At 30.0% G+C, this 18,269-nt stretch overlaps 1 protein-coding gene across 2 annotated transcripts; it reads left to right on the top strand.

Annotated features, from left to right (window-relative positions):
* The first annotated feature begins 6,510 nt into the window (after positions 1-6,510).
* On the top strand, positions 6,511-8,022 carry LOC111298493 (transcription factor TCP20-like). 2 transcript variants are annotated; one of them, XM_022893210.2, is made up of 2 exons: positions 6,511-7,459; positions 7,750-8,022. In XM_022893210.2, exons 1-2 carry the CDS (start codon positions 6,602-6,604, stop codon positions 7,783-7,785), a joined length of 894 nt encoding a protein of 297 aa, XP_022748945.1. In that variant the 5' UTR covers positions 6,511-6,601; the 3' UTR covers positions 7,786-8,022. The 2 variants fall into 2 exon arrangements, 1 of the variants encoding a protein (XP_022748945.1); XR_016328595.1 differs by having other exon boundaries at positions 6,514-7,598; positions 7,750-8,021.
* The last annotated feature ends 10,247 nt before the right edge of the window (positions 8,023-18,269 follow it).

Here is an 18,269-nt window from a genome sequence, read left to right as displayed (position 1 = left end):
TAATTACTTAGACTAAATTGATTACAATTTTACCTTTTAAATATCCAATATTTTTATCTTATATGAATAAATTATAATTAATTTGGTCAATAATACAAATACAAAAGGAAACTAAATAAAAGACTAATTGCTCATGAATATACTTCCATGTGTTTTAATTACTCATGAAAATTAAATGAAATTTAATATAGTAAATAAAGAAAGAGAAATAAGCCATTTAACATGTTGATAATAATAATATCATTAAAATAGGAAAGATTTTGTTTCAATTTTTAAAAAAGACAGATTAAGCAAGAATTCATAATTTGTAATTTTGAAGGAAAAATGCATTAATTTAGTATATTTTATTACTCATTACATTATATGTTTAATAATAGTAACTGTTTAATACATTTACGATAATGTCTTTTGATAGCAATATAAATACAAATATTCTTCCAAAAAGAATATTAAGCAAATTGAATTTAACTATTCTTCAATTTTGTTTTACTGCAATTTTATTTCTATTATCTTATAAGAAATTTATTTTGTAGTCTTACTTACTATTCTTTTGCAAGTTTATTGAGGTTTTACTCATTTTGTTTTTGTATAATTGTTAGGTTTTATTTTTAGATTAGCAAATTTATCAACTAGATATTTTAGTATATTTTTTCTTTTATAATTTACAACTTAAAAGGTGAATCTTTGATATTTTCTATATATATGTTGAATGTGATGTTAGTAAAGAATTCTTTTCTTTTGCAAGGTATTACTTATTAGAGACTTAATGATTTTGTTTTATTTTGGGAGTTTACTCAATAAGATTATGTTGATTTGCAAGGTTTTATAATCAAACATAAAAATGATTGATTCATTCTTATGTACCATATTGGGTGACTATGCATGGATTGGGAGCCAAATCATAAGAATTCTCAAATATTATATTATAAGCCAAATTGGTTTAAAATGATATAGTTGATTATGACCTAGCTAAATATGTCTTGATTTCAATTGAAAATGGAAAAATTCCAAGTTCTTGGTGGATTAAACTTTAGATGATGTAAAAGGTGTTAGTTTGTAATTTTTACTATTCTTATAAAAAATGAAACAATTTCCTTAATTTTCTGAAATTTACCACTTATTTAATATAACAAGTCCTAAAATTTTGGAAATACTCAAACTATAATTAAAACTCTTATACGTAATTTCCTATATTCTTTTGTATTTCTTTTTTAGATGGTCATTCTTAATTTAATTTCTCTTTTAGAGAGATAGACATTTCAAGATGCCATTTTGATATGCCACTAATTCATAACAGAAACACATACACAACGTTCAAATAAAAATACTAATGGTTTGGTTTTAATGTAAGTTCAACTCTTTCATAATATAATATAAAGTAAATTACATAAATATATTATGTGGTTAAATACAATTTAAGTTTGTCTCCTAAAGTTTAAAAAGTGACACTTAATTAGCCTACGATTTGTTTTACTATTATTTTTTTACCTAAAACTATTAATTTTTTTGTTACTTTTTATTTTTTTTCCTTCATCTTCAGCATCAATTTATTCTCTCTCTAAAATCAAATAATTTTTTTTTTTCTAAAACTAGAAGTTCTCAATCTCTTGATTTTTCTTGCATTTTTGTTATAAGACTAAGTCTCCTCTCAAACTTGTACTAACATGAAAATTGAAAACCAATCAAGATCTGTGGACCTAGGTTGAAGGATGACCCATGCTTCTTTTTACCATATCTTTTTTACTAATGGTCTAATGTGTATAGTTCTTTTGCCTCAAACATCTTCTTCCTTTGTTCTTCTGATGGTCTGATGGGTATGGTTCTTGGAGACATTTACCATTCATGTGCCATAATTAAGTTATGGGGTTTGAGCGTTGTTTGGGTTTCCTAGTGTTAGAAAACTTGTTCTTGTCAAAAAGGCCCTCTAGGTGGTAATTAAGCCTCATCTAATAAAACGGTACAAAAACCAATCTTTAAATTTCAACCATATGAAAAAATGTTGCCAAACAACATAGATGAGTTGAAGAATAAACCTAGATTGTGTGATTTTTGAGAAAAGGATGATCAAAAGCTAAAATAGTAGCTGCAAAAACCTTATTTTCACAAAAAATTTAACTGCCCATTGACATATATTTCCAGTTTGGTTGCTATCAAAATTGCTACCATTTGTCCAGTTTGTTTAGTTTTAGAGAATTTGATTTGTTTAGTTTTTAAAGAGAGAATTTGCCTAGTTTTAGAGAGAGAAAAATTGATGATGAAAAATAAGGAAAAAATTTTTTTTCTTTGGAAAGTTTGAATTTGAGAAATAGCAAACAAAAAAAAAAATTGGAGAAATAGTTGGGATTTATTTGATTAGGCATTAACGGCGTTAGTGAAAATTAACGACTTGACATGAATATATATATCAAGGTAGTTAAGTATCACTTTTTAAACATTAGGAGGCAAAACTCAAATCGCGTTTAACTGCAATATATATTTATATAATTTATCTTATAATATATATATATATATATATATATACATATACACATTAATACAACTCCTTAATCCATTCGAAGAAAACATGTGTACAATTAAATTCTAAATTTAATATATTAATATTTCAAAAAAGTCCTACAATTAATAACAAATTTTATTTCTATATTGATTTTTTTAAATATATAATTTTATCTAATTAATTATTTTTATGTTCCTTTAAAATTATGTGAATATATATGGTATTAAATTTAAAGTGTCAATTATATCTTAAATATTAACCTAAATTCATGACTTTGGAAGGAATGGAGAGTTTTTAATTGTTATAAGCAAAACTGAAATTGTTAATTTTGCCCGTAACTTTTGAAAAGCAAAATAGCAAACTATATTATTGATTCTTTAATAGTGATGGGAGTGAAAAAAATAATTATTTTTTACCCATTGGTAATAGATTTCAAAGAGATTAGATTGTGTGTATTATTATTTTTTTTTTGAAGAAATTAGATTGTGCGAATTATTAGATGTTGTTACAATTGTTTTGTGTTTATATATGGAACTTTTTTTGAATAAATTTTTATGAATGAAATAATTTTTTTATCGGAAAAAAGAAACCTATTATTACATTTTTTCGTTTTTGTACTTAATAGCTTTATTTTTAATAATCAAATCAAGATTATTTATTAAATTGTAAACAAAATAATGATAAAAAATTATTTAGGGTGACTTAATTTTTTTATCAATCATTATCAAAATATTTGTAATCATGAAAATAAATTTTAAATTATTCTCTAAAATTATAATTATATTGAATTTTTAAATAATATTATATTACAAAAATTATTATAAATATACATATCCTATGCATAACATAAATACAAAACTTTAAAGTTTTAGATAAGTAATATTTAACCATTAATTTTTAAAATTAAAAAATAATAATTTTTTTTATGAAATTACATAATATTCTTAAATATTATGTCAGTCCGAAGACCCACTTACTCGCTATAGGAAGCCCTGGCCACTTGCCGTGGCTTCATATCTCAACTGCGTTTGGTCCCATTCCCTTCCGTTTTTCTTCCCTCCCATGAAATTTAGTAAATTAGTAACCACTACATTTGTCGAGGCATATTTATTCTAATGAAAGGCTTAAGAGACATTTGGATGCTCAGTTGAGAGTTGAGACCAGTTCAGTGCGATTGCGACTGCCAATCTCACTGAGTATGATTCTGGATACTTATAGTAAGGCACAGTGGACATGTTTCAATCGCGTTGTATCTAATTTTGGCACCGAATCCTCAAAGGTTCTGTGAAACAACAGCAACTCTCAATTTCTCTTTAATCCCTCATGTTTAATTTTTTTTTTGTTACTTTGTTTCTTTTTTATGGTTTTCAATTATGCTTTTATTTAATTAGCTAAAAAAATTTATATAAATAAAATACTAAATATTTGAATAAATGCATTAATAAATAAATAATAAAAATTTTAATTATTTATTAATTACACAAATATTACATATATATTATAAATTTTATTTTATATAAAATTTAATTTAATATCTTTAATAATTATTTTATTTATTATATTTCACATTATTGTTATCATTACATTTATATCAAAATACATATACTATTATTTATTTTAATCTAATCATTATAGTACTCAATCTATCACTATAATACTCAATTTGATTGGTACAACTATTTTAATCTTACAAAATTTAATCTCACCATTCATTTAAATACATCTTTAATATAATTTTAAACAGCGAGAAATATGATAAACATATGATTGCCATAATTTTTAGTAACAGGATTCTCAAATATATATATATATATATATATATATATATATATATTTGAGACTTTGACGGTTTGTTGTCTGCGTAGTTTGAAAATCACCAACTAAAATGTGGGGATACATCGTCTCATGCTTATCCTCGGTGGGTTTCGTCCTATCATTTTTACTTGGATTCCCCTGTTATATCACCGTAGGGAAATCAATGACCTACTCTTCGATATTCCCATTTATTGCTTGCCATCCATGATGGAGAATATTAAAATTAAATACAATATCGATAACCAGTTGTGATTTCTTTTTTAAATGATCACTTTATTATTAATTTTTTTAATTTAATAATTTAAGTTTAAATATATATATTTTTTATTATTTAATTATTAATATTTAACGACGTGTTAATATGATAATATCACATTAACTTTCAAATGTTAAATAACATTATCATATCATCTATCATACTACATAAAATTGTTATCATAGTATTATAAATTTTAAAAACTAAAAAGTAGAGACGAATTACATTCTTATCACTCAACTTTTTAATAATTTCTATTTCAATCATTAAAATTTGAAAATTTATAATTTGATAATTAATAAATAAGCCTTCAAATTTTATAAAAAAATTAGAAATAAACATTTGAAAATTTTACTGCGTTGAATCAAATTACAAATTTTTTTTTTATTATAATGATATCATTTAGATTCGAAAATGGATGAACATTATCCTATTATCAAACTTGCTAAACTAACATTATTTTAAATCTTTCTCATTCAACTCATCCAAATAAATTTCAATAAATATTTCATATTTGATAATTTTAAGGTTTTTTTTTTCTCTTAAAATAATATGATGTTAATATTCTAATTACAATGAATGTTTATAGCTTTAATTTCATGTGAAAAAGGATTAAAAGAAACATACATAGCAGAAATAATAAAATAATTTATTATTAAATTTCATAAACCATTGATAATTAAATCATTACAAAGTTACGTAAACGATGATAGATACTAATATTAATAATTTCAAAAACATTAGTAACAAAATTGTAAGATTTAAAATACTTGAATTTATTTGGATTAATTGAATAACAAATAGTTCAAGTAATCATATTTTAGTAATTTTGGTAATTGATTAATATTTATATATTTTTAAAATCTAAATGATATAATTATAATAAAATAAATGTTCATAATTTAATTTCATGCAAAAAAAATATTGAATATATTTTTTTTAAATTTAATGACTTATTTGAGTATTATCTATATTTCAATAGGTAATTATAAAATAATTTATTATATTAAATTTAAAAAACATTGATGTTAAAATCATTATAAATTCACACTAACAAAAAGCCACTAATAATGGAGACAAAAATATTAATAAATTTTATATTTTATAATGTTAAGATTCTAATTATAATAAATTTATGTTATCTATATATCCTTTAATGTTTTATTGCATAAAATCAAAACTATGAACTTTCATTGTAATTAGAACCCTAACATTATGAAATATGAAATATTTACTTGAATTTTTCGGTTGGGCTGAATAACAAAGATTTGAAATAATGTTATTTTAGAGATTTTGGCAAAATGGATAAAATTCATCAATTTTTTAAATTTAAATGATATAATTACAATAAAATAAAAATTTTATAATTTAATTCCATACAATCAAAATAACAAATACTTATTTCTATTTTTTTATAAAATTTGAGAACTTAATTGTTAGTAATCAAATTATAAATTTTCAAAATTAATTGATCAAAATAAAATTATTAAAAAAAATTAAATGATCTAAATATAATTCATTTTTTATTTTTCAATTTCTTATTTTTTTTTCAAAATTTATAATTATACATCAATAATACCACATGACTTGTCAGCACACTGAAATATCGTTAGAAATTAACGGTTGAATAACAAAAAAAATACTTGCTCCAACTTAAGTGATTATATTAAAAAATTAATAATTAAATAACCATTTTCAAAAATAATTACAGTTGAAGGGTTAATGATATTTTTAACCTAAATGAAATATGTTAAGACTATAATTATTTGTATTACTTTATTTGTTTGTTAACATTAACGGTGTAAATTAGTACACGATTGTTTTTTTAGAACAACTAATACACGAGTTTTAACTTTTGCGTTGTGGTGTCATAAAATCAGAGTGGTAACTTCATTGAAACTTTGTGTGGCTCCAATATTTGAATGCTAAGCGAAAACATTTAGCAATTACATTGAAAGGGTAAGAAGCAAAGTCCAATTGAGGTCACCTTTTCCAATCAAGGAGACCCCATAATTCCTTTTTCTCCTGTTTACATGGAACCTAATGGCTCAAATCATCATCCACTAAGAGGTGCCCACCTTCTTGACTCTTCACAAAAAGCAGACGCAGCAGAGAACAAGAAGCCTGCAGAAATAAAAAATTTCCAAATCATGATTGCAAGCAAAGATGATAACAAGAAACAACTAGCACCCAAGAGAAGCTCAAATAAAGATAGGCACAAGAAAGTAGACGGGAGAGGTAGAAGAATAAGGATACCAGCTCTATGCGCAGCCAGGATTTTTCAATTGACACGAGAATTAGGTCACAAATCCGATGGAGAGACGATTCAGTGGCTATTGCAGCAATCAGAACCATCGATCATAGCAGCTACTGGAACCGGGACTATTCCTGCTTCAGCACTGGCGACAGCTGGAGCCTCTGTTTGCGAGCAGGGGAACTCTGTTTCAGCAGGTTTGCATACAAAAATCCAAGGACTGGGGCCTGCTATCGGGTCCATAGATAGGAACAACTTATCAGTGATGAGTGGAAATTTAGGAAGATCTTACATTCCAAGTGGGGCATGGTCTTCTATTAATGGAATTGGATCAGGGTTTGCTCAAAGTTCAGAGCAATCCACAGCAGCATCAAATTTTGGCAGCGAAAACTCCAATAATATTTCAAAATACTGGCTACATGGGCTTGAATTTCCAAATATGAATATGGGTTTTGTGAGTTTTTCGTCGCTGCTCAATGGCAGTAATCAGCAGGTTCCAGCTTTGGAGCTTGGGCTTTCGCAAGATCCGCATTTTGGAGTGTCGAATTCTCAAGGTTTTAGCCAGTTTTACCAGCAGATGGGGCAGCAGAGAGTTGGTGTGGGTTCCTTGAATCAACAACAGCAGCTTTCTGATAAGGTTGATTCCCAAAGATCCAAACAGTAGCTAGAATATTAATGAAGAAGAGCTGAATGTTGATCAATAAAAGATAAACTTAATCGTACATGTTGACTATTCAACCCCATTATATATTGCTTTCCTAGACAAGAAATTAGAGGTAATAGCTTAAAGAGCTTTCCGAATTGTTCAACTTGGTTTTTACTAGTATTCTAGTTTCTCTCGCAGGAAACACATTCAAATTCTTCTTCATCTTGTTCTTATTTCTACAACATTTACATAATTCTTTCTCCTTGGCGTGTCATTTGCAGATGAGTTCTGAAGAGAACAATGGTTTGGAAATTTGATTTGGTTTTGCCGCTTATTAAACTTTGAGGTGTGTTATTATAGTTTAAAACAATTTGTTGGCCAACTATCGCTTGTTTGCTTTACATGTCTAAACGAAGTAGAGTTATTTTTTTGAAAGTAAAAGATTCTCAAGGATTTCCGTTTAGGATTTTGATGTAGAGATTCTCAAGGATTTCCGTTTTGAATTTTAATGCAGAAATTTAGAATGTTGCAGGAAATATGCATATCTCTTTATATATAGATGTGAAACTTGACAAGAGCTGAGAGCTGCCCTATCTGCTACTAGAAGGAGCAGCGGACTGCTGTAGCAATTGCTCATGAATAAATCTGTCACTAACTTTTGAGTGATTTTTTTACCAAAAGTTAGTTATGAGCAATCAACTGTTATATGGAGCAATCTGCTCTTATTTATGATATATATTACCAAAAATAGCGTTGAAGTGAAACTTGACTAGAACAGACGGCTAGCAAGAGCAGCGGACTGCCGTAGCAATTGTTCACGATTAATCAGTCACTAACTTTCGAGTGATTTTTTAGCAAAAGTTAGGCATGAGCAATCAACTGATTTATGAAGCAATCGACTGTTTTTCGTAAATTAGCCTAGAGGAGCTGACTAGCTTTAGAAGAAATCAACCGTTGTATGAAAATTTGCCTTAGGACATCACCTTCCCTTTTTTAGCAATTGACTACCTGTTGTGGTAATTCAAAAATCAAAACATCGAGCATGCTTTTTCAATTTTGTTACGGGTATTTTTGGGTTAAAAGGGCAAAGTGATCTTTTTTTTCATTAGAGACTGCTAGTAGACAACCAAGGACATTTATGACTTTTGGACTGACCTAACATGCATAGTACATATCAGCTCAACCACTTCATTAACCTACCCAAAGGACCCTCTTTGATGTTGACTTGTCATTCCTTGAGTGGATGATTAGCATCCAGGTCAGGTTGGCCTACTAAGTCATCCTGACTACAAGATTGACCATTAGGCTACCCCAAAATCCCTCACCTTCAACTTAAAGCCCTAACCGAAAGAGACCTAGAAGCTATAATGGAGACCATGGAGAAGGAGTTGAAAGGAATGGTTGTTGCCTTTGAGGACGAGATCAAATTTTTAAAAACGTCGCCCTTTATCAAAGAGATTGACAAAACTATGCCCTTAAAAATTGTTGACCTTAGAGACTTATGATAGTACTACTAGCCTTTTTGACCATTTAAAGCTTTACTGAACTAACATGATGATGCAAAGGGCAAATGAAGCACTTATATGCAAATGACTAGCTACCACACTCAAAAGGGCAGCTCAATCTTGGTACTACAATTTAAAGTTAAGGTCCATCACAATTTTTGGAAAGCTTAGTCACATTTTCTTGTTCCAATTTGTGAGCAGTAGAAGAACAAATACGACTACCTTGAGCTTTATGCCAATCCACCAGGGCAGAAATGAGTCTTTAAAAAGACTATGTAATGTATTTTAACACAGAAGTCCTCAAAATAAAAGATTTAGAATAAACTGCAGCAATTGTTTCCCTGACCAATAGATTCAATGACAAAGAGTACCATATGAAGCTCACACTCTCTTTAGAACTGCTAAAGACATTAGACGATATGCTACTCGTCGACAAAAAAAAAAAATGCTAAAGCTACAATGAAAACTTAAGATGAGAGAGGCTCACCTTCCTCCTCGACTATAAAAAAAGGAAAAAATCTATAGTCCTCTCTTAATAGAGAAACAACCAAGGTACCCTAAGGCTAAGAGCTCAAACAGGCAAAAGAACTATACACAACACTAAAAACCTTCAAAGAGAAGATTTTGATGCATATAGAAAGGGACTTCGAGCTCAGATGGCTAATGCCACTTAGGTAAAATGCAAGAACAGATTTGACAAAAAAAATGTAGTTTCCACTGAGCCATTAGTCATAACAAAAAAGATTGCATCGACCTAAAGAATGAAACTCTAATTAGAAAAGCTCAATTGGGCAAATTTGTGGACTGAACAAGACAAGGTTAGGGTAAACTGAATTAGGGAAAGGGTAACCACAAAGCATAGGCATAAAGGAATCAAAAGGATAGAGAAGAAGAAAATTAAGGAAGTGAAAACTAAAGAAAAGAGCAAGAAGAAGATGAAGGTTGAGCTATATATAATAGGCCAATTACAGGTATCCTTAATGTGATAACTTATGAGAGCTTTATCTCGGCTAAGAGGAAGTTTGGTATAGGGGTAGTTATGACCATTGGGTCTTTGGCCAAGAAAGAGAAAAATTGGAAAGACAAGCCAATCTCTTTAAGCTTGAAAGATTTGGAAGGGATCTAGTTCTCACACAATGAAATAATTGTGGTCACTACCATAGTGTATAACCATATGGTGGGGAGGATCCTATTTGATAAAAGGAGCTCGATTGATGTGCTGTATTATGCCATTATGTTGATGATAGGCATCAAGGAAGAAATGTTGAAGCCATTCATTACCACTTTGATCAGTTTTAGGAATGACCAAGTACTAGTAAAGAGAGGTATTAAGCTACTAATAACATTTGGCACCAAGCTGAAAAACATCACCTTGATCATAGAATTTATGGTAATTGATGTTCCCTTTGCATTTAACATGATCCTAAGTCGACCTAGCCAATTTGTTATGAGATTAATCGGCTTAACTCCTTATCTGAAGATTAAGTTTTTGACCTTAAACGGAGTAAGGGAGGTCAAAGAAGACCAGTCCATGACGTGATAATATTATGTGACAATAATAAAAAGAAGGACTAGAAAGAAAACTAACAATTTAGCAAAATTCAAGAAAACAGAGAAAATAGATGTGATTGGGGTAAAGGTTAGGGAATTTGAAGACGCAAAGCAAGACAGCCTTAGTAAGAAGCAACATGAAACTGAAAAGAAAAAAAAACGTGCTTCAAAGCCGCTTTGAGCCCCTATGCTTCGTAACTATACATGTTACAAAACTTTTGTAAATTTTGAATTGATCAAAGACCAAAGATCGATGAAAATCGAGTAGAACCAATAGAAGACCTTGTCTCTATATTGTTCTAGGAAAATAACTTTGAAAAACATATGCAAATTAGAATGAAGCTCAATCATAAAGAGTAATTAATTCAACTTTTAAAAGATAACACTAACCTATTTGCTTGGACCCCACTTTATATACCCAGCATAGATCTCGAGTAATGGTCCACAGATTACACATTGATCTAAATGTGAAACTAATTTCGTAAAAGAAAAAAACCTTTACCCCAAAGAGGTAGAAGGTAATAGAGGAAAAGGTTGACAAACTACTGAAAGTAGACTTTATTAAGGAGACCCATTACTTTAACTGGATTGCCAATGTAGTAATGGTAAAAAAGAATAGCGAAAAATGAAAAATATGCGTGATTTTACCAACCTCAATAGAGTTTGCCCGAAAGACAGTTTTTTTCTACTTGACATAGATCAGCTGGTTGATTGTAGTGTCAAGTATGGCCTACTCAGCTTTATGGATGCTGACTCTGGCTATATTAGATTAAAATGTTGAAATAGGATAAGGAAAAAATAGCCTTTATCATTGAAAAAGGCTTATATTGCTATAAGGCCATAACTTTTAACTTGAAAAATGTAAGAGTAAGCTACCTAAAACTGGTTAACAAAGTCTTTAAGGATCAGATTGGTCAAAATATGAAATTATATGTAGATAACATGATTATAAAGAGTAAGAAATTGAATAAGCATTTGAAATATCTAGAGAAAATTTTTAACACTCTTAGGAGGTACAACATGAAGCTTAACCAAGCAAATGTGCTTTTCGGGTCACATTAAGAAAATTCCTAGGTTACATAATTAACAAAAAGGCATAAAGGCAAACACCAAAAAACACTGACCTCAGTAAAGAAAGTGCAGAGGCTAACTAAAAAAATAACCGTTTAGAGCATATTTATGTCTAGATTGATAGATCATTACTTGTCATTCTTCAAAATCTTTAAGAAAATCTTAAAATTTAGATGGATATCTTATTGTCAAAAAGCATTTGAAAAGCTGAAAGAATTCTTTTCTTCTTCCCCTAACCTCTCTAAGCCAAGGCCCTATGAAGTTTTATATCTATATATCACTACAACCAACTAAGCAATCAATTCAGTACTAGTCAGAAAAGAAAAAGAAAGGTAAAGACCTGTATATTTTGTTGACAAAGTTCTAATAGAGTTCAAAATAAACTACACTAGGATAGAAAAATTAGCTTACGTAGTTGTCACGTCAACCAAAAAGCATAGGCCATATTTCCAAGCTCATATAATCATTATTCTAATTAACCAACCATTTTGGCAAATGCTATAAAAGCTAAAATTATCAAAAAGATTAATCAAATGGATAGTAGAGCTTAGTGAATATGACTTACATATACTCCTTAAGTCAGCTTTGAAGTTGTAGGTGTTAGCTAATTTTCTCATTAAATGCACCTTAGCTCAGATTGATGAACAGTTCAGAGAAATTGATGATGACATCAAAGAAAAAGAAATATGGAAGCTTTTTGTTATAGGTAAGATATTAATCAAAGAAGTGAGGCCAGCCTAATCTTGATCAGTGTAAAAGACCTACAATTTTAATACGCTTTAAAGTTTGGATTCAAAGTTTCTAATAATGAAGCTGAATATGAGGCATTAATTGTTAGACTAAGATTTATTACTGAGCTGAATATAAAAAAGCATTATTATGTATAGTGTTACCAACTTATGGTCAGCTAAATAAATAGAGAGTTCAAAGCTAAAAAAAAAAAAAAGAATAAGAAAGTATTTGGACATGGCGTTAGTTCACTTGATTACATTATCCATGGTCAAGGTAAAAAAATCCAAGGTCAAAAAAAACTTTGTCTGACTCGCTATCTAAACTGGCATATGAAATAGCAATTGGTAGCTCAGCTCATGTCTTGGTGGAAGAGTTAACAAAGAAAAACATTGATGAGAAATTGGTAGGCCAAATTGAAGAAAAAGAGTCATGGATGACTCCAATCTAAACTTATTTGATGACTAGTGATTTACCCGTAAATAAAGTTTGAGTTGAGGCTTTGGTAAGGAAAGCTTCTCAATACACCTGGATCAATGAAAAACTGTATAAAAAATATTTTAGCTTATTTTATGTAAGATGTGTAGATGAAAAAGTAGTAAATTATATGCTTAGAGAAATCTATAAAAGAATTTGTGATAGTAATCTCAGACCTTGGCCACTGTCTTGTAAAGTACTTTAATAAGGTTATTATTGGCCAACCATCATAAAAGATGTAACTAACTTGGTGAAGAAATGTGATAAATGCCAAAGATTTACATATATACAACACCTCCCATCAACTGAATTAATTCTTATCATCAATCTTGGCCTTTAATGCAATGAAAAATGGTTGTACTTGGCCCTTTCACCTTGACCACAGGGTATAGGAGATTTGTGTTAGTAGCAGTTGACTATTTCATAAAGTGACTCAAAACTGAGGCCCTAGCTACTATAACCAAATCTCAAGTTGAAAATTTTGTTTGGAAGAATATAGTATGTAGATTTGGTCTACATCGATCTATAATAATGGACAATAAAAAATAGTTCGATAATTCAAGATTCAAGAAGTGGTGTTCCAACCTCTACATTGACTTGAGGTTCACCTCGGTTGTGTACCTTTAATATAATGGGCAAACTGAGGTAGCCAATAAGACCATACTAGAAGCCCTTAAGAAAAAATTAGACGAAGCTAAAGGCAAGTGAGTCGATGAGCTACCCAGTATATTATGAGCTCTAAGGATGACCATTAAGGTCCCTACAAGAGAGACTCCTTAAAGACTGTTGTGTTTGTGGAGATAAACCTTTCAAGCCTATGAGTTAAGTTTAGATCTATAGAAGAGAATAAGGAAGCCTTTAGGGCTAATTTGGACTTGGCTAATGAACAAAAGGACATAGCCTTAACTAAAATATCAGCTTATCAATAAAAAGTATCTAATTTTTACAATAAAAGGATCTAATGTAAGGATATCAAGAAAAGTGACTTGGTATTTAAAAAAGTATAAGCTTTAAGAGTTGTTGACCATGGTGGGAAGTTGGACTCAAATTAGGAAGGCCTCTACATAGTTAAAAAGGTCATCCATAATGCGGCCTACATATTGTAGGATATGAATGGTAATCCTATACTAAGGACATGGATAGGACAATCTCAAAATCTACTAATAGTTAAAGGGTGTAAAGCTGAGGTCAGACTTGTATTATGCAATTTCAAAATTGAATAAAAGGTTTAACCTTACTTAGATCATACTTAGTGTGCAGCTTGGACATTAATCAAGGTCACAAACCAATCTAACACTTGTAAGAAATTATTGCATGAGAGCTGCTAAAGTCCTGAAATTGATTTTAGGAATATATTTAAAATTGATGTATAAGTAATTGTTTAATCAATAGATTAGATTTTTTAGTTAATTTATTCAATCAAATTGATCGGCTCATCTTATCTGAGCTAAGATTTGAGCAATTATATGTAATAAAAACATATTATAAAGTAAAAAATAAAAAATACAGAACTAAAACTTAGACAAAAAATATATTTCTATTTCATTTCTATGATAAAATCTTTGTTAACAGAATTTGGTCATGTTTACAAAATCTTTTCTAAGATATTTACAAAAAACATGTTCTTAGAGAAAAACATTGTTATCAACAAAAGTTTACAAAAAAAAATTATTAAAACACAAACAAAAAGAGAGAACTCCCCCTCAAGCCTCTTCAACATCCACATTTACTCCTTAGTGGCTGTTTGAACCTCACTAGCCCTAACTTCAGCTTTAAAAGTGGCATTGACCTCAACCTCAAGCTTAGCGTCATCCTTATCCTTGGCAGCTTCAGTAACAAGAGCTTGTCAAGACTTAATGTTGTCGAGCCTAACATCAAAGAAGTTGAGGTTCAAGTCAACAAAATGGAACTGAAGCTCCTCATTCACCAAGTTGAAAGCACCAAAGACTTGGCTTTGAGCAAACTTCCTTTACATATCATAAAATTCTGGGGAGGCCAAGAATTCATCAACCACATGTTGCTTGGTTTTCTTTTTAGCCTCTAACTCTAACTTTAACCTTACTACCTCAGCTAAAGCATCATTAAGTTTGAAGTTAGCTTATTGTTGGAGTGACTCAACTGTGCCTTTATGTAGGGACATAACTTGAAGCTTAGAAGTTGAATCTTTTATTTTCTTATTAAGCTCTTTCTTATCATTTTTTACCTTGACTAAAAAGGCTTTAGTCTTTTTGTGGGACTCTATGATAGGTGTAAATCCTGAGCATAATCTTTTAGATCTTGCTCGATTTTATAATAGTACACCAAAGCCTAACAAGCAGTGAATAGGCCTTGTCTCACCGTGTGGAAGATAGTAGAAATGAGCTATCTGAAACTTCATAAAATAATAACCAAGGTCAGCCTTTAGAAAAAGTAAAAATATAAAAAATAAAATAAGTTTTGACCGAACTTAAAGATATTGACTTTTTTTTGTGAAGGTTACTTTAGTGATCTTTCTTACCACCTTGGGGTCCTCAAAAGGGTTCTTAATGGAGTCGAACTCTATATTTATTGCCATTTACTTTGAGATAAGCTATAATCTAGTGCTCAAACTAATAAGATGGGCCTTAGTCCTCTATTTTTTGGAGGGCTTCTCCCTTTAGGCTATTATTTTTACCTTTTTTGGGGCACGATTGGGTTGAAAGGAGGTTGAAGAAAAGTAGGGTTGATTATGCTAAATAAGAGCTTTACCTTGTTTCTTGGACTTCGAGGTATAGAGAAAGCGAGTGAATTCAAAATCTCTCATTTAGGATGAAATGTCTACATAAAAAATTGAACTAAAAGTTAGAAAAATTTTTTAGAACAAACATCATGTGAAGTTACTTCAAACCTACCCAATACTTAACCTTCTTGATAGCAAAAAGAGAGGTTAGCTCTTTTGAATCTAGAACCAACTGCCCCCTCTAAAGAAAGTTCATTATTGCATCCAAGGCTTCTAGTTTTGCAGTCATCAAGGGACTAACCTAAACTTCTTAAAAAATTCCAAGTCCATTGTTTATTTCCTATACATTAGGCTTTCTCTGATCATTATTTTTTTTATACATAAAAAGAGCAGCTTCCAACCCTTTATTGAGTTCAAATAATTAGCAAAGATTTTCTTCATCGGCTAAACTGCTATATAGAACTAGCTTTTATCTTAAGGATGCTTCTTAAGTCCAAAAAAAATTTTAAACAAAAGAAAGGTAGGGCCTAACTTCAGCCCCCTACAAAGAGTTATAAAACCTATAATGTATCAAAAAAAAATTAAGATAAGCTGAGTGATAGTTAAATTATAAAAAAAAAAGTTAACAATGACATAATATAAAGGAAACATCAAATCTTGTTTGCGTCTAAAGGAGTAATAACTTGGTACTTGGTGGTCGATGGTACTATATTGCACCCCATTTTAGGAAGATCAAATTTGACTTTCAAACCATGAAAATGATGTACTGAGCACATAGTAAGACACTTGTCAGGACTAGCCTTACCCTTTAAGCTCTACATCACATATTTTGAGGTTATACCTAAGTTGTAAGGCGTATAAAAGAAAACGAGGTCATATACATCACCACTTGAGGCAAGTTTATCCTTACCTTTACCTACATATCCTTCCTCAACTTGATTGGCCCCCCTTTATTTACTTGTCTATAGCTTGCTCACTCTCAGAAGTCTCATCATCAGATGACTCATCTTTAGTAAAAGTAACAGGACCAATGTTCAAATAAGAGCAAGAGTAAAATTCTTATTTCCTTTATATGAAAAAGAAGATGAATAAGGAACAGGAGACTCCTTCGACTTAAAAGCTAGACCAAGGCTAGAATCTAAGGTTAGCTTAAATAGAAGTCGAGAAAAAATAAAAACAAAAGCTTAAAGATAGAGAGATAAGAAAAAAAAAAAAGGTGAGGGAGAGAACAAGAAGAAGAAAGGTAAGGGTAAGGGCAAGAAAAAGAATGAAAAAAAGAATAAATGTCAGTCAGATGAGCTAAACTAACTTTTAATATTGGGGTTGGTGGATTTTGAAGATCATGATCTATTACAGTAAAAAGCTCATCCACCCTATAAAGACTTGCTTTCCATTGGCATGAACATTATCTTTAACTTGTTATTGATCAATAATAGACATTGGATTTAATCAAGAAGCAGCTTGGGTATAATCTCTTCCTGCAATCATAAAAGGGACTTCATCATTCAAACCTTGATGATTGAGCTAACCTTCCCTTAGTTGTACCCTAAAACTCTTAGAACTTGAATCAAAAGACATAATTAAAGGAAAAAAAAAACTTATCAAACTAGCTGAAGACAAGAAAGTCGATTGAAAGAGAACTAGAAAGTTTGTAGATGTGTAAAAATAGAATGGCACGAGAGCAAAAAGGCTATAAAGTGAGAGATGAAAGCCCCAAAAGGCCCTTTATATAGCCAACAAAAGGATAAGATGAACACTTTAGATCATGCCACTTGTTTAAAGTGGTTATTGAGGATGACCCTTTACATTACCAGCTTTGAGTTTTATCACCTTTTTTTTTTCTCCTAATTAAATGTCATTTTCAAACAATAAAAGGGAAAATTAATCATTTTGTCTACCCACATTAGTTAAACACCTATGACACACCAAGTCAACCATGTGTTAGGTCAAAAATCAAATTCCAATCCAAAAAAAAAAAAATCACAAGTTCCACATCAGCTTAGACAATAATAGGCCACTAAGTCATGGTAAAATATAGCATTAAACACATAAGTTACATCAGTAATCACTCATAAACTTACCTGGTCCTAACTTCATTGAGCTTAGAATTCACGGACATTCACTTTGAAGACTTTAGGTTGAACTAATGAACGTAAATATCAAAGCTCGACCTGAAATGCATAGTGCCACATCAGCTTGACCTATCAAGTCATCCTAATTATAGGACGAATAGCGAGCAACTTAAGCTGCCCCAAAACCTTTCACCTTCAACCATAAATAGGGCCATTCAAGTATTATCTAGATATCTCATACTCTTCTACTTTTACACTTTCTCATTTCTATCACTTTCTCAACTGACCTTGAACTTGAGTGTTAGAGCATAAATGCATAAATGCTAGGAAAACTCCAAGCCTTTGCCATTAACCACTCTCATTTTCCCTCTTGTGGTTTAAGGGTTTTAACCTTCAACTCGGAACTCAGCACAAACAAATTCAAAGATGAATTTTGTTCATAAAAAGGTGCCAATTCATGAAAAGGCATTTCAAACACTTTTTGGAGCTTATATATTCTTTCAAAAATATTCATTTAATACATCTTTATATGTTTTCACTTTGAAGATTAGATTTCTCTTTTTACACTTTTATTTTTCTTTTGGTTTTTATTTGTTAATATAAAATTGAAGTGTAATCTTTTCATTTCATTTGAACATTGTATCTTAGGAATAATGTTTCCAAGAGACCATTTGCACCATTATAGGGAAACTATTATT

The sequence above is a fragment of the Durio zibethinus genome, chromosome 16 (genome assembly GCF_047325235.1).
Source record: "Durio zibethinus cultivar Kanyao isolate XHJ-2024 chromosome 16, ASM4732523v1, whole genome shotgun sequence".
NCBI classification, from domain to species: Eukaryota; Viridiplantae; Streptophyta; class Magnoliopsida; order Malvales; family Malvaceae; genus Durio; species Durio zibethinus.
Note: the sequence above shows the minus strand (reverse complement) of the source record. Positions and strands in the feature narration are given on the sequence as shown.

What these genes read in the sequence shown, in the direction of transcription:
- LOC111298493 (XM_022893210.2), top strand. Translation starts at nt 6,602, where the DNA reads ATGGAACCTAATGGCTCAAATCATCATCCACTAAGAGGTGCCCACCTT. An exon ending in AACAGCAGCTTTCTGATAAG is followed by an intron (nt 7,460 to 7,749) that starts GTTGATTCCCAA and finishes TGTCATTTGCAG; the next exon opens with ATGAGTTCTGAAGAGAACAA.